This window comes from Carassius carassius, chromosome 38 (genome assembly GCF_963082965.1).
Source record: "Carassius carassius chromosome 38, fCarCar2.1, whole genome shotgun sequence".
NCBI classification, from domain to species: Eukaryota; Metazoa; Chordata; class Actinopteri; order Cypriniformes; family Cyprinidae; genus Carassius; species Carassius carassius.
In genome coordinates this window covers 4673107-4691332 of record NC_081792.1, presented here as the reverse complement: position 1 = coordinate 4691332, position 18226 = coordinate 4673107, and the positions used below count along the sequence as shown (strand labels likewise).

The window sequence follows — 18226 nt, the reverse complement described above, 5'->3', positions numbered from 1 at the left end:
ACATCAAATTGTATAAAATGAACGTTATGAAAGCTGTTGCCTCTGGGTTATGAGTATGCCTATAGTTAACCCTTGTTTGTGTATTTGGGTCTGTGCAGGTACACTTCCACCACGAATCAGAAAAGAGCTTCTGGCAGTGAAGCTGCGTAACAGACCCAGCAAACAGGAGCTGGAGGACAGGAACATCTTCCCTGTGCGCAGTGATCAGGAACGCCAGGAGATCCGCCAGCAGATCGAAATGAAGCTTGCCAAGTGAGTCTCATTACTCCATGTCTCGCTGATACACACATATTTCATATACACTACTGTCCAAAGGTTGGGTCAGTACGTTTGCTTGTTTTTAAGAAGTTCATACTTTTATTCAGCAAGGATGCATTCATTTGATTTAAAAGTGTTCTTCTGAACTATGTATTCATATAAAATATGAAGCAGCACAACTGTTTTCAACACTGATATTAATCAGAAATGTTGACGACTGGAGTAATGATGCTGAAAATACAGCTGCACATCACAGGAATCGATTACAATTTAAAATACATTCAAACAGAAAACTTATATTTTAAACAGTAATAATATTTCACAATACTGCTGCTTTTACTGTATTTCTGATATAATTAATGTAGCCTCGGTGAGCAGAAGATACTTCTTTCAAAAATATAACAAATATTATAGAACCCAAACTTTTGAATGGTAGCTTACATATTATTTTCCTATCCTGCCAATGCATGACTATACCATTAGTTGCCTTTTATTATGTGCTTTTCGCATTGTTTTTCCACTGCTGTCTGCTGTCAGAACAGACCTGTGAACACATTTCTGATGCGAAGCACAGATTGAGGACAACTAGTTTTAAAGATGGTCAGTGAATGACTCGTGCAATAAAAACAAATTGAGAAAACAAACACTTCATGACCATTTTGTGTAGTTATACATTATAATTTAGCTCTGAGAAGTCTTTGTCATGTTAAGTTAAGGGGTACTTCTTTGTTAATGAATACAACATTCTTGTAAATAATCTTTAGGTTTTCATTCAACACAACATTTATATATTCAAAAAATTTGTTTTGTCACAAAATGAGATATTGGTGAGTGCTTTCATGTTTTGTACAAGCTTTGCATCTGTCATGCTTTGTCAGGTGTTTTTATAGCCACCAGTTTAATGTCCATGCACTGCATGAGTGTATTCAGTACAGCACACTTCAGCCAGTGGGGGGAGTTACAACATTTCCTTTTGTTCCTGTGTAACCCAAGCAAGAGTCAACAGACTGAGATGAGCTCGAAAAAAAAACCCAACATATTCTCTAGTCACTGAACCATTTTGTGTTTATTTCGAGTTTTTGTGATGTGAGTGATTTAAAGGTGTGCTTCGGATCATTGTTCTGCTAGAATATTCAACCACAACCAGTTTAGGCTTTCTGAGTCAGTCGGCTGTAGATTTACAGTTTTTCTCGATTGGTTTGGCTCATTTCTTGAAACCGAGATGACATTCTCAAAACCATAAGGTCATTTGGCCAAACAGTCTTACAGTTCTGCTCAACATTATAGCTCACTAGCAAAATCAAATATCTTTCCCCAAACTCTTCTTCCATGCTTCAAAAGCAGATTCCTTTCCCATATAAATGGTCAGTACAGTCAAAATAGCCATGGGCGTCAGTTTGGTTTGAAATGTGGTGGGGACAGAGACGCATTCAGAAGTGCATTTTCAGAAGTGCTGGGTACAATGATGCATTTTTTTTTCTCTTTCGCGCAGGTCATGTTTTGAAAGACGTCCTGTATCTTATTAATGTAAATAAATAAAAATGTATACAAAAATGTGATGATGTCCGACTCGTTTTATGAAGAAGAAAGCTGTACAAAGCATTAGACATATGATATATGACCCACTAATCTGCTTCATATCATCATATAAGTACCATGTTGACAATATGACATGGCCATGACGTGGTTTAATGTACCTAAACAATGATTACCAAATTTCTCTTTCATGTTGCTTTGTTATAACCACTGAAAACGGGGAAAAAAATCTAACTCAAAATCGGGCCTCGCTCTACATTATCCCGCTTATTACATGGCTACCCACCAAATAAATCAATAATTTGACAAAATATTGATTTAAAAAAAGAGTTTATTGATTTAAACACGATTGTATTGCTTCCGCTAAAGAAAATAGTTCCGTCTCTACGATTAGAATCCTGCCGCGTCCATAGCAACGCTCTGTTTTTCATGGCAACGGTGTTATTATCAAGAAATAACAGACAACACAACTTAAGCACTACAAATTTTATCAAGATTGAAAAAGCAAAAATACGTGTAGCACATGAACACTATTGACTATCACACCATGATCTGACTGCTCTCAATTCACAACAACATGCATCCATCCAATCTACATCAGGCATTTTGACTAAAACTTGATCCATTCCTCATCATCATCATCATCATCATCACAACTATTCCAGAATTCAGCAATAGATTCAAGCAATAATTAAACAAGATACTGACTACTCAACAATCATCTCCCCCAACACTTGCTGTATGAACGCAAACCGTAACTAGCTAATTAAGTTGGTGGCTAAGGAAGTCTAACGTAACATTAATTGCAAGAGAAGAATTAAAACAGCCGATCCCTTGTGTGCAAATGCACAAGACCTAGCCATAATACCAGCAAATCTTAATAAACATAAGTTATCGCGTCTTACCTTTATGTCAATGGTCTGCAGACCCATGCTGTGTGTACAACAACATCCATTTGTTCTACAGGTTATCACTTTGATATGTTATAGTCCATGGCACTAGGATGCAACCTTGTGATATTGTATGAAGGCTAAATGACTTGCTCGTCTATGATACATTCGCCAGAAATTCTGGCCAATCCCAGCAAAGACTAGGTAGCCTCGTTTCCACTCGTTCACTGTCCATTCCAAACTGTCAACTCATTTGAAAAACATTCTTTAAAAAAAAGAAGCGCGATAGTCATATAGACGGTTTCATCGGGCGCACGCGCCTGGACCTAAGTTAACTTCCGGTCTGTGTTGTGTATATCGGTCTGGCTGCAGTGCCTTCTACAAACGCGGTTAAAGTCAAGGCGATGAGTAGACTGAGGGCTCAGGTGGTTGTGCTGCGGGATGTGTTTCCCATACATTTATTTATTTTTGGAAACTCACCACAATTTTAAAACTGATCGATTTTCAAAAAGGCTTCGCTGAATAAACATGAGTAACGTTATGTACTGCACGTTTAATAATAATAATCCCTTACATTTATATGTTTAAATATCAAAACGAGGCACAGGTGTTTTTTATATCGCTGTATTTCTGAAGGAAGACTTGCATGTTATATGCCTGATAAAGCAGCGTGTGTGAGCGTACTTTGTTTACAGCTGTTACTGGGGAAACCTCCATTTCTCACGCTTTATGTCTATGCTTTAAAACATCTCCTATTGGCAAAGAATGGATTTGCATTCTCATTAAGTCCGCCTGATCCATGCAGCAAACATATTTTGTTTGTTATCAAAAAATATCTACTCTAGAGGGACTTGGCTGTTGTTATTGATTCTATTTGGAAGTCTACCGGAAGTTAAGTTAGGTCCGCAAAAGCGCGCATGCGCTGTAACGTTTGTTTATGTTGTTGCCGTTGAAACCGTCTATAGAGAAAATAATAACAGTGACACGATGACTCCCCCTTCCCCAACCTAGAACGTATCCCAATGTTACAGTTGTTACAGTTTTAATGAACAGAAAAGCGTGTAGCCAGCGCAGCAGCAGAACGCGTCCCCCCCGTCCCCCCCGAAATCGACGCCTATGAAAATAGCACAGATCCTTCTCAATTGCCTTGGCACATGTGCATTCATTTAGTGCTTTTGTCAAAATAACCTGGATGGTTTAGCACAACACCATGGATCCCCTGCAAAAGCTCATATCTCTCCCAAAACAGTTTATCCATGTGTCAAAACTAAATATCCTTCTCATATAAATACTGTGAAAAGAAAACATATACAGGATTCTGTAAATGTGAACAGTTATAAACACAAAAAAAAAAACTCTAGCCTACCATACTGTAAATAAAGTTTCAGAACTATAGTACAGTAATATTTTCAGTGGTCGCCATTGTCACCCTCTCTTTCCTGGCCACCATCCTCATCCTCCTGGCCATCGACGCGCTGCTCTCCTCTGGTCTTGAGCCTGATGCTCATACACCCTCCACCTCCAAGCTGAAAAAAACTCCTCAATTGGATTTAGGAAAGGAGAGTAAGGTGGAAGAAACTCCATTAGCATCCGGGGATGGGTGGTGAACCAGGTTCTGATGCGTGGGCCACGGTGGAAGTTCACATTATCCCACACAATGACATAATCATAGACAACACCTGTCAGGTAACTAAACAAACTGTTTGATTGGTAATCTGAGATGTGGGAAACTGCTCCTTCGTTAGTTCTAATTTCACCTGATTGATTGTCAAGTAGTGTCATAAATTTATCAAATGTTCCAAGAAGTTCTTTCATGGTATTATATCTTTGACTAATTTTGACAGTTGAACAGACAATTGTGCATATGATGACTTACACAATGAAACCATGCTGATATGTTTTGGAGAGAGTAACCATTTCACTGAAAAATCAACTAATCAGTTTAGATCAGCAAGATCTATTTATTTGGAAAATGTGCTAAATGTGGGCTCATTGTGCTAACTGTAGCTACTTGTACATAATCATTTGAAAAAAAGCACAGAGTCACTTGAGACATGTACTAAAGCATTTGCAATTTGATAAAACGAATGAAAAATGACATTCTGTTGTGAACAATTGCAAGGTGGTTTGGAGATTTGTCCATGTTATTTTGAGAATGTCATCTCGGTTTCAAGAAATGAGCCAAACCAATCGAGAAAAACTGTAACATGAACTAGTAGTTTATGATATTGTGTCTCCTAACAAGCCTTCTAGGGGCCTTCCATCAGTACACTTGTCAGGAGAGATGAGCTACCTTTTATCAGTCAGAACTTCTGTCCCTTGTTTCGGACTCATTTCACTGCAGAAACCAGTTCTACTGAAAGTCCCAGTGATGTTTGGCAAACAGCAGGCACATGCATTTGTTACTGGATGACAGCAAAAGCTGTTTTTGCTTAGGAACAATTTGTGGTTATGTAGGTGACGTCTGATGGTAGTTTTGGAAATTGTCTAAATGAAGTGAAGTGAAGTGAAGTGAGGTGAAGTGAAGTGACATTCAGCCAAGTATGGTGACCCATACTCAGAATTTGTGCTCTGCATTTAACCCATCCGAAATGCACACACACACAGAGCCGTGAACACACACACACTGTGAGCATACACCCGGAGCAGTGGGCAGCCATTTATGCTGCGGCGCCCGGGGAGCAGTTGGGGGTTCGATGTCTTGCTCAAGGGCACCTAAGTCGTGGTATTGAAGGTGGAGAGAGAACTGTACATGCACTCCCCCCACCCACAATTCCTGCCAGCCCGGGACTCGAACTCACAACCTTTCGATTGGGAGTCCGACTCTCTAACCATTAGGCCACGACTTCCCCGGCTACGGTCCAGAGGAACGCTCCTGGGTCCCACGCAACGACATCTTGGACCCCTCCTTGCTGGATACCTTCCAAACCAATCTGACCCAAGACCAACTAAAGTCTGCAATTCTTCAACTCTGATTCATGCAGAATTTTAAAAATGAGTTTATTGATATGTTTTGCGCTGTAAAAAATATCTATTTAAAGATTTGTTCAAATTAATAAGTTGAAAATCTGATTGGGTGGGTCTTACAAAAGGTAAACGGATTAGATATTTAAGGGTGTCACAGATTTGCATAGAGCAAGAGTCAGATAAACCTCATTTGTCTGGCTCTACAGAAAGCTTTAGGCCATGCAGCTTTTAGGATGGCCAGAAGTCCTGTGTTTCCTGGAAAATACAGAGCTATCCCATACAAAACAGGACATCTGAAAGCCAGTTCATTTAGAGAAAAAACTAATCAACACAGACTTTGTAAACCTGCTCATTCTTACAGCAGTGATACATGGTTGTGTTGCAGTGGTATTTTTATTCTTGCTTTGAATTTTGTTTCTTGTTTTCTTGCCTTGGATTCTATGAAATAAGACCATCTTCAGGCGTCCTCATGAGACGGCGCTCATTTATCATTTATGTTTCTTGCTTAAGTTGCTTAAGTCATTAACTGGTTATGCCTCCTCAGTGACAGGGTAATAAACAGCCATTTCGGCCAGTGTCCTCTTGGTTCCAGTGTGTTCCTCCTCCTCAGCTGGGACTATAAGTGAACTGATAAAACATTAATGAGAACAGTGTGTGTAATCCCAATGGCTGTAAATAACTGGAGAGTTGCTGAAGTAAGCTTGTGATAGCAAAGACTGCTAACGGCCAATGCTTCCACTAAGCAACTGCTTGCTCTATTAAAGCTGGGCTGATTGTTCTTCCTGTGTCTTCTGTGAATGCTCAAGTCACACATGCACATTGAATTTGTTTTTCATTGATTGGTTGTTCCACATGGTGGCAGCACTGATGCTGGGTGTTGTTTTGCAGTCAGAAAAGAAACGGATGAGAAAGGACAACTTAGCAACAAACTAGTGGAGAATGAAACAACTGCAATAACACAGCTTGACCAGTGTGGCATTGTAGCGCAAGACTGTAATTCAGTGCACCCTGCTGCAATCCAATAGAAGAATATGGAGTCAAAATAATGCTGTATATATACGCAAAAATAAAGTGCATATATATGTATTCTTTATTTTTGTTTGCAACACTTCATTTTTTTCTCCCAATACTTTATTTTCTTTTGCAATTCTTTATTTTTGTTTGCAAAAAGCTAAATTATTTTCCTCAATACTTTAATTTTCATTTGCAAACATGTATTGTATTTTTTTTTGCGTATATATACGGCATTATTTTGACTCCATAGAAGAAGACACACTTATGAGAAGTGCGGAGAAGCTGAACCAGTAGAGTCGCTGTTGCGTGTAAAGGCACCATTATACTCATGGCAAAGTTCTTTGTCTTTGTTTTTCATTAGGTGAAAAAGAAAGTTTGATATAAGTAAACATCCTGATGCCACCCTTGCTGCTAAGAGTGACATTTAGATGAATATGCAAATATATGCTGTACGCTTTCCTCTCAGTGAAAAAATAAACACAACAAACATGACGGCAGTGAGAAAAGAGCAGTTTAGAAAGCATCTGATCTTAGTGATGTTGATATGTTTGAACAGCTCTGCAGTCGGCACTAAAGAAAAGTCACTTCTGGTTTATCTATATAGTGCTTTATAGAATGGATTGCTTTAAAAGCAAGCAGCTTTGCAGTACTTAACATGAAAAAAAGAACAGTGTCAGTGTCGCTTTCAGTTGCACACATCTGAGTCGTGTGCAGTTAGCATGTAATAATAACACATGGAGCGATAATGAGTTGACTGAGAGTCTAAAGGTTTGGCAGGGGTCTTACCTTCCTCTGACATTCTCTCTTGAGTTCCCAGTGAGAGATTTTGGAAGACACATTTTCTATGTAAACACACATATACAGTATTTCACACTTTTGTGGCACATTTGTCAGTAATAAGGAGGTATTATGCTTTGTGAGTGGTTGCCAGGGTTGCATGTTATTTCCAGGGTGTTCTGGGTGTTTACTTGGTGTTGCTTACTTGCCAGGTAAGAAGATCCCACCCCAAAGTTTCTGTAACATTCTGGCTCTCTCATTCATTGTAAGTTGGAGGGATTTTCAAGGCCCTGATATACTTTTCATTTTCTTCCCAGGGGTGAACACAAGTTTAGAATAATTGCACAAAGGTACTGTTTGCAATCTTTCTGACATTTGTATGAGTATGAAAGTATGTGCTGCACAGTGTCCTCCACAGATTTCCCAGCGGTGAGAAAAGAGTGTTTACAACAGCATCTGATCATAGGGATGTTGATATGTTTTCACCAGCTCTGCGATACAGCACCCTGGGTTTAGTTTTTTTTTTTACTCATATCTGACCTCAACTTACCTACTCTTTAATCATAATTGAAGGTTTTGAAGGCAAAGTTTCTGCTGGTGATCTGCTTCTGACCTCTGAAACACCTTAGTTTTGGCCAGACTTGGTTTCTAAATTTGTTTCTAAATGTTTGTTTGGCATTTTCACTTGAACTATTGTGGCCTTTATTGTCAGAACAAGAAACTGTGAGTTTGGCCACTTCATGATTCGAGGAATAACTCATATCTGTATCACACTGATGCACGCTGAAGTTTAATACTTAGAGGCAGATTTACTAAAGAGATTAAATGAGCGTCAGACCACAATACCATAAAAGCGCAGATGGAATTGGATACTCTTCTGATCTACTGACATTGTGCAAATTAAAGAAAACAGATATAGCTGTATAATTTACAGAATGACCAACACAATCTATCAAGAGTAGCACAAATGAGAAACTATTGCAGTAGTCAAGCATACGATGGGTTAAGACATACTTTTTTGGGGCGTTAGATAACGGCAGAACCTAGACCCCACAATGTTAGCCAACTTCAGACCTATCTCAAATTTGTCGTTTATCAATAAGTTTTTGGAGAAAGTTGTCCTACAGCAGTTGCAGGGCTTTCTAGGTGACAACTTGATTTTTTAAAATGTTAAATCCGGTATAAAAAAAAAACAAAAAAAAAACATCACTCTACTGAGACAGCACTGTTGAAAGTTTTAAATTATATTTTAGTAATCTGTGATTCTGGCAGATATGCTGTGCTTGTGACCTTCGATTTGACTGCTGCATTTGATACGGTAGATCACAATGTTCTCATTGCCCATTTGGAGCACTGCATGGGCATTAAAGTGTCTTGAATTGGTTTACATCTTGTTTTTCTAATAGAACTTTTCAGTTAATTTTTCGAGTGAAAATTCATTTTTTCATTTTTTTTTTATCATGCAGGGTTTCTCAGGGATCCATTCTGGCTCCCATTCTTTTTTCAGATACATGCTCCCACTTGGTTCTATCTTCAGGAAGTATGGGTTGTCATTCCATTGTTACGTTTATCTGCCTTTAAAGTGAAATTCCGATATTCTGGACACTCTCATTGCTTGCTTGTCAGATGTTAAGTCCTGGTTGTCTTTAAACTTTCTGAATTTGAATGGGAGTAAAACTGAAATGATTGTTTTTGGACCTTCAGATTCAATTAATAGTCCCAAAATAAATCTTGGTGGGCTGTCTTCTTGTGTGAAGACATCAGTGTAAAATCTGGGTTTTTTTTCTCTGAAATTTGATGAGCAGATAGACTTGCTTTTTTTCAGTTGTGCACTATTTACTTCTTCTGTACAGAATTTCTAAAACAAAAGCGAATAAGAAACCAAAACAACAGATGCCTCCACATGTAATGTAACATGATAATCAGACTTAAAACAGCATCAAAACTGTGAAGCGTTATAGAATAAAATGTCGATCCACGAAGAGGTAATGACTGTCAAGCTTTGGGGTGTTGAATGACTACATCTATATTTTTATTTTCAGCTTTTTGTTAAAAACGTTTCTTTCTTTCTTTTTTATTTATGAAACTTATTATTCAGGTGTTTACAAAAAAGAATAATTTACGCTAGAATTTATTTTGTTTGTTTGTTTGTTTACAAGCAGAAACCCTGTTCTTTCTTTTGATTTTTGTATGCTCAGATATTCATATTAAAAAACATATACAAATTAATACTTAATATGAACATAGTAGTATACTTAAAGTATGATGTACAGTTGAAAACCTTAAGAAAACTTGCGAGTATACTTGCAGTATAAAACTACTAAACAAGTAGTCTACTGAGACTGTACAGAGTGTACTAAAACTGCTGTAAGTATTTAATTAGTAAACTATCAGTATACCTATACTGATACCTTTAGTATAAAGTTCTATGGGGTGAAGGTCAGGCGAGTTTGCTGGCCGATTAAGAACAGGGATACCATGGTCTTTAAACCAGGTACCGGTAGCTTTGGCACTGTGTGCAGGTGCCAAGTCCTGTTGGAAAATAAAATCTGCATCTCCATAAAGTTGGTCAGCAGTAGAAAGCATGAAGTTCTTTAAAACTTCCTGGTATACGGCTGTGTTGACCTTGGACCTCAGAAAACTCAGTGGACCAACACCAACAGATGACATGACACCCCAAACCATCACTGACTGTGGAAACTTTACACTGGACCTCAAGCAACGTGGATTGTGTGTCTCTCCTCTCTTCCTCCAGACTCTGGGACCCTGATTTCCAAAGGAAATGCAAAATTTACTTTAATCAGAGAACATAACTTTGGACCACTCAGTAGCAGTACAGTCCTTTTTGAAGCGAGACGCTTCTGACGCTGTCTGTTGTACAAGAGTGGCTTGACACAAGGAATGTGACAGCTGAAACCCATGTCTTGTATACGCAGTGTTGGGGAGTAACTAGTTACATGTAACGGCGTTACGTAATTTAATTACAAAATAAATGTAACAGTAATCAGTTACAGTTACTAAGAAAAAATGAGTAATTAAATTACAGTTACTTATGAAAATTGTAACGATTACAAAGAGGATTACATTTGAATATTTACACACATCCACATACAGCTTATTTCTTTCCCAAATTGCCCTAAAACATATGGCCCATAATATCCGAGACGCGGAAAACACATTCGTAGAATCCAGTCATAAAAATGGAATTCAGCCTATAACGCGGACGCAATATGCCACATTTTGGACGAATAAATCAAAAGTAGGTCAGTACACTTGAATCAAAACCCTATATGGACTGATGTCTGTGAATATTAAGCCGCAAAAAGACTGAATATGAATCCTGCACATTCTGCGTGTCTGTGGAAATCAGGCGCTGACTGGACATCGGGAGAACCGGGACTATTCCCGGTGGCCTAGCAGACGATTTGGCCTTCTACTTTAATATTGTTATTGTATAATTGCAGGCCGAATATACTAAAGCGATTATTTCCGAATCCGCCATTCGATGATTAAATCTCTAATAAATCATGAATCGGTTAGTCGTGACTGGCAATGGTTGGGCTCGCGCGCTCTCTGCGCCTCCGCCGAACGGTTTGGATCAGACTCCGAGTAATCAATGCGAGAGAGAGAGACCGTAGTGAACTGTGTAAGCGCACAGCTGGAGCAGAGAAGCGACACTTGTGTTCAGGGTTTCAGGTGCAGGTCAGTTTCATCTGTAAATATGCTAATGTAGTTTTGTCTTTGTTTACTTAGTCAAGCAGCAGCAGCACATTGCTCGCAATCACTCAAAATACTGTATAAACGACGTCATTATTATCTTTTGTAATGTTACAGTAGTAAGTTAGCAGACAAATCATCATATTTTATCATAGGTTTAGGGGGAGCTAGTGCATACAAAAACACAACCCTTAGGAAAATTAATGTAGCCTATGGTATGGCACTAACCGTGGTTTAACTATGGAATTTGTAGTAAAAATAAATACAAGTGGTAATTCATTTGCCAAAAAAACAAAATTGCACTTACAAAACATGGTAAAAGTTTTCCCCAAACCATTGTTAGATGCAGTTAGATGCCTGTAGTTATGCAAAGATTTGGTTTCAAAAACAGTATCTATAAACTATTTCTTTTGATTTTAAATCTGCTTTGAACTTCAGATCAATCTCTAAGTTAAAGGCAGTACTAAAGTCTGATTGTGTGGTGGATTTGTTCAAAATTGATCATCTTAATTCAGGTGATGAAGGATGGTGAAAGTCTGACAGTATTGAGCACTACTGTTAAGGTTAAACCTGCATGGTGTAAAATGGTTGAAAATGATTAACAGTTGCAAATTAACATTCATTAGAAATTTATAAAAGTAATCAAAATGTACTCAAAAGTAATTAGTTACATTACTTTATTAAAGTAATTAAAAAAGTTACACTACTATTACATTTTAAATAGGGTAACTTGTAATCTGTAACCTATTACATTTCCAAAGTAACCTTCCCAACACTGTGTATACGTCTGTGCGTAGTGGTTCTTGAAGCACTGACTCCAGCTGCAGTCCACTCTTTGTGAATCTCCCCCACATTTTTGAATGGGTTTTGTTTCACAATCCTCTCCAGGGTGTGGTTATCCCTATTGCTTGTACACATTTTTCTATCACATCTTTTCCTTACTTCGCCTCTCTATTAATGTGCTTGGACACAGAGCTCTGTGAACAGTCAGCCTCTTTTGCAATGACCTTTTGTGTCTTGCCCTCCTTTTGCAAGATGTCAATGGTCGTCTTTTGGACAACTGTCAAGATACTGAATTTATGATTTACTTAGTTGTCAATGCGAGACTGGGACTCAGTTGCAGGTGCTCAAAAAGGTCAGTTTATTAGACAGGCTTGAATTTCAAAGGAGAGAAGAAAAAATAAACAAACAAAAAACTATCCAGGAACAGGGCAGTCTGGAGCAGTTCCAAAAGAGCCTCCTGGACTAATTCCACTTGGAGAATCCACTAATGCAATGCCCAGATAAACTGACAGGGAGGCGGGGGCGCTGTTGAGGTGGGGAACTGGTGGCGCGCTCCGTCGAGGCGAAGAAGAGGAGTGACAGCGATCAGTGATCGCGAGCACAGGAGGGCTGAAGAGTAGCTCTGCCTGAAAGCAGGACGAAGAGGGAAAAAACAAAACTAAAGGATGAAAACAAAACGGGCACGATCTCTGTGCAGGCCAAATGAGAGATGTGGACAGAGCTGAGACATAAACGAGAACAACACGACGATCTTACTACAGACAGCACACATGAGGAGACTAAATAGAGAAGGAGTGATTAACATGATGCAGAGCAGGTGATGGTGACGATTAGCAAGATAATAATGAAACAAGAGGGCGGAGACGGGCACCACGGTGACACAGAAGCACATGGTAAGTGTAAAAAATGTGACATTACCCCTCTCCCCAGGAGCTCCCCCTGGCGCTCCAGGGAAGGAACCACCACGCTGCCGGTTGAAGTCCTTGATCAGTGACCGATCCAGAATATCCCGAGCCGGGACCCAACTCCTCTCATCCGGACCATATCCCTCCCAGTTCACCAGATACTGAAATCCCGACCTCGACATCTGACATCCAGCAACCTCCTGATAGTGAAGGCTGGGGAACCATCCACTATACGGGGAGGGGGAGGGTTAGTAGCAGATGAGTTAAGGCGAGAATGAAACAAAGGCTTGACCTGAGAAACATGAAAGACTGGGTGTACCTGACCAAGTATGGGAGGTAACTTGAGCTTTACCGCCACCGGACTCAATACCTTGGTGATCTGATATGGTCCCATGAACCTGGGGGCTAACTTGCGAGAAGCCACCCGGAGAGGAAGGTCCTTGGTTGACAGCTATACTCTCTGACCACATACATAGCAGGGAGCAGGGATACGGTGACGGTCAGCCGCTGCTTTGGTTCGTCTGGAAACCCAAGCCAAGGATTCCTCAGCCCTCCTCCAGGTGCGGCGACACCTGCGGACGAAGGCTAAGGCAGATGGAAGAGCAGCATCAGGCTCCTGTGAGGGGAACATATGAGGTTGAAAACCAATGGACCTCTGGAATGGAGACATACCTGTGGCCGCCACTGACAGGGAGGTGGGGGCACTCTTGAGGCGGGCAACTGGTGGCGCGCTGCGGTGAGGCGAAGAAGAGGAGTGACAGCGATCGGTGATCGTGAGCACAGGAGGGCTGAAGAGTAGCACTGCCTGAAAGCAGGTGGAAGAGGGAAAAAACAAAACTAAAGGATGAAAAACAAAACAGGCACGATCTCTGTGCAGGCCAAACGAGAGATGTTGACAGAGCTGAGACATAAATGAGAACAACACGACGATCTGACAACAGACAGCACACATGAGGAGACTAAATAGAGAAGGAGTGATTAACATGATGCAGAGCAGGTGATGGTGACCAATATCAAGATAATAATGAAACAAGAGGGTGGAGACGGGCACCACGGTGACACAGAAGCACATGGTAAGTGTAAACAACCACACACACTATAGGGAAAAACAGGCAGATCAGCCTGGAGGCGTGACATTTAGTTGTCAGTTATAATCATCAAAATTAAAAGAAGTAAACATTTGAAATATATCAGTCTGTGTGTAACGAATGAATATAATATACAAGTTTTACTTTTTGAATGGAATTAGTGAAATAAATCAACTTTTTGATGATATTCTAATTATAAGACCAGCACCCGTATACTTAGTATACCTAAAGGCAAACTTTTATAAACTAGAAAGTGAGCCTGTAGTACAAAGGATTATTGAAATAGTACACAAAGTATATTAGTAGTATACTGATATTTGTATGCTTACTAAAGTATACTTAAAAATATACTTTACTTAACTATACTTAATAAAATAAATTTGAAATATACTTCTTTTTGGTAAGGCTAGTTCAAAATGATTTTAAAATACTACTCATGGTGTACAAATCTTTGAATGGTATGGCCTCATCTTAGCTTTATGACCTATTAATCAAGAATTTTCAATTGACTTTGCTATTGCCATTGCCGAAAACCAGTAAACTGAGTAGCATAAACCTTAGTAAATCATCTTGCATGTTTCATTTAAATATTTCCTTCCATAAATGCACCTGAAAGTGGAAACTCCTACAAATGCATATGCAGTAAGGTCAGCCCTCAAAAATTATAATATACATGGCTTTTTATCACTAATGTTTTACTGTATGTCTTTAGTAAATTGACATTACTTTTACTTTTAACACCAAAAGAGGGTCTGTGCTGGCACGAGTGGTTAGTAAATAGGGATCATAGTGTTTGTTCAAATCACTTTAACTTATATAAGACTGTTAGGAGCAAAATCTGAAATTGAAAGATGTTCTGGGAAATTCTGCGATGAGCTCGATTTTAATGGTCGTTTATAATCTTTAGTCCATTGTTGGCAATCTGTTGTTGAAATCTGGATTTTCAGAACTGAAATGTTGCCAATATGAACACAGTTTGGCTGAAGGGTTGCCCTCTTTCATGTTGTTACAGGTGTAAGTATACAGGGAACCCCTCTGGAGTTAGTGTGTGCGTTCAGTCTCGGATGGGTAACTCACACTCCTCTGGGAGTCTGCTTATGTAAGGCCTCCACTTACACAACCGAAAGCATGCAGATCGATCTCGGACACAATGGTGAGGGTGAACTATACTGAGGTGTTAAGAGGAACGGATCCTGGTTCAGATCGTGCCTCAGAGTGTTAGGATTTCATATGGATGAGTGTGTGTCAGAACCCCTGAAATTTGTCACTGTACACAATCAGAACATGATGGACTTCACATGATGTTTGGGCATGACATGACATAACTTATATATAATTGTTTATTTAATAGATTTTCTGACTACAATGAAATGATTGCATGTGAAAATTTTTTTGAGTGTTTTTTAGGTTGTCAAGAAACTGTATGATTTGAGGTAACATTTTGGGCCCTATTTTAACAGTCTAAGCACATGGTCTGAAGTGCACTAAAGGTGCACTTAGGTCATGTCCAAATACACTTTTGATAGTTTAACAACCGGAAAATGGTCAGCAAGCCTGGCGCATGGTCTAAACGGGTTGTCCCTGTTCTCTTAATGAGTAATGGGTGTTTTTTGGGCATAACACACATCTTCAGTCAGAGTCTCATCTTCCATCCTCTTCAAAAGCCAGTTGCACTCGCATCTTGGCAGGTTCACTATTACATGGTGGAAAGTAATTTTTCATGTTTGTGTGCTGCTGCCTGTCCCTGTATGTGTAATAAGAAAATTGTACGCGCATTATGCACCAACCTATCGGCACATATTATTAATGTGCTCTTTAAATAACAAAGAAAAAATATTGCGCCAGACTTTAGACCAGGTTTGAGTTGGTCTATGGTGCAGTCTCTATTTTTATTTTCTCAAAATATCAACGCGCCAAAATGCGTCTACACACCTCTTTTTTAGAGCAGCACGTCCATGTGTGCACAAATGGATGCAAATGCACTTGCTATTTAATCAATGCCGTGCAGGAGGGGAAAATGAGAACTGCGTCAGGCTGAAACTAGCAAAAAAACATGTTCTGATAGCCGGGTGTATGTATATATATATATTGTAATAAATGGACTGGGACAGAGGATTCCACCAGTGTAAGTTTTTGTGGTCAGTGAATACCATGAAAGGATGTGCTGCTCCCTCGAGCCAATGTCGCTGTAATGATATCAAACCTTCATATTCATCCGGAAGAAGGAGGCGGGAACCGGCGGACAATCAAAAACATTTTAATAACAAAATAAACACAAAACAGCGCACCAGCCCCTCACGGACGACTGGTGCGCATAAAATAAAACCCAAAACACAACTAAAAGCCCAGGCCTGGTCCTCTCTCGTCCTTCACTGTCGTCGCTCCAGTTTTATATCCTTCCATCTCCTCCATGGGCCTCGAGACCGGTGGGTCGAACAGGTGTAGTTCATCTCCAATCACTCCCCCGGCCTCGCTCCCATGTCCCTCGGCCCCGCCCCACTCGTCACATACCCCCATCGCCCCTCGCAGGCCGGGGGGTACTCCCGAGACTGCGCTCTACTCCCCCCCCCCCCCCCTCCGGGGGGGCCGCTCACGGGGACCTGCGGGAACCTGGGGGTAGGACAGACGAGGCGAGAGAAAAGGAGATGGAAGGAGGAGCGACAGAGACGAGAGAGGGGAGAGAGGAAAAAAAAAAAAAAAAAAATTCCGGTTCCCAGACGCACCGCTGCTCGGCCCTCCACCAGCTGGGCGATCTCCTCCGCGGTGCCTGGCGGTGGCACTGGACGGCCCTCGGCGGACGGCACGACACTCCTCCGCCGCCCGGTGGACGGCGACGGCTCCTCCGGTTTTGGGCAGCCGGCAGGAGTCCCCCGTTCCCTGCTCCTCCCCGTTCCGGCGGATGGCAGCAGGCTCCGGCCACCTGGCGAACGGCGCTGACTCCTCCGCTCCCTCACGGACGGCAGCCGTCTCTCCACATCGTGGGCGGCCGGTAGCGAGCTCGCCCGTCCCCGGCAACTCGCTCCAGCCCACCGCCTCGAGCGTCCATGGCGGCACACTCCTCGCCTGCTCGATGGCACCGCGGATTCACCACAGCGGCGAGGGATCTTCAGCAGCGCGTCCCTCCTTCTCCCGGGCTTCGGCACCACTGTAATGAATAAACCTTCCTATTCATCCGGAAGAAGGAGGCGGGAACCGGCGGACAATCAAAAACATTTTAATAACGCAAAATAAACACAAAACCAGCGCACCAGCCCCTCACGGACGACTGGTGCGCGCAAATAAAACCCAAAACACAACTAAAAGCCCAGGCCTGGTCCTCTCTCGTCCTTCACTGTCGTCGCTCCAGTTTTATATCCTTCCATCTCCTCCATGGGCCTCGAGACCGGTGGGTCGAACAGGTGTAGTTCATCTCCAATCACTCCCCCGGCCTCGCTCCCATGTCCCTCGGCCCCGCCCCACTCGTCACAGTCGCCATTCCTCCAGTGCCAATTTGATGGCTAAAAGCTCCCGGTTACCGATGTCGTAGTTTCTCTCTGCCAGGCTGAGTTTCTAGGAGAAGGCGGCACATGGATGGAGTCTTGGAGGGGCCCCCTGCCGCTGCGACAATACCACTCCAACTCCGTTGGTCGAGGCATCCACTTCTACCTTGAAAGGGAGGTCTGGGTGGCCAGGAGGTGACGGCTTGGATCTTCCCCTCGTCCATGTTAATGCTTGAACTATTGATAATGTAACCCAGGAATCGAACGGATGGTTGATGGAAGGTGCATTTTTCTTCCTTGAGGAATAATTGGAATTTACGTAACTGGGTGAGGACTGTCTTTACACGTGGGCGATGTTCGGCCAAGCTCCGGGAGTAGATGACGATGTCGTCTATGTAAACTATAACAAAGGGGTGGAGTTACTCACGAAGCACCTCATGCATAAAGTCTTGGAAGACTGAGGGGGCGTTAACTAGACCATACGGCATCACCCTATACTCATAGTGGCCAGTAGGGGTCACAAATGCGGTCTTCCATTCATCACCCTCTCGAATACGGATGAGGTTATATGCTCTTCTGAGATCTAACTTTGAAAAGATGACTGCTCCTCTGAGCTGTTCTAGGGCGGCTGGGATGAGGGGAAGAGGGTACCGGAATTTGACTGTAACTTGGTTTAATGCTCGGTAGTCGATGCAGGGTCGCAGACCTCCATCCTTCTTGGCCACAAAGAAGAAGCTGGAAGCGGCAAGGGATGTGGATGGAACTATGTAAACTTGTTTTAGAGCCTCTTCAATGTACACCTCCATGGCCTT

At 41.4% G+C, this 18226-nt stretch overlaps 1 protein-coding gene across 2 annotated transcripts in view; it reads left to right on the top strand.

The window, feature by feature from the left end:
- LOC132119165 (phosphatase and actin regulator 3-like) overlaps nt 1–18226 on the top strand; it is a 61383-nt gene that overhangs the window by 27333 nt on the left and 15824 nt on the right. For both annotated transcript variants that reach the window (XM_059528929.1, XM_059528931.1), the window contains exon 8: nt 99–252. In XM_059528929.1, the coding sequence (XP_059384912.1) occupies nt 99–252 (154 nt within the window). The remainder of the gene's footprint in view (nt 1–98; nt 253–18226) is intronic.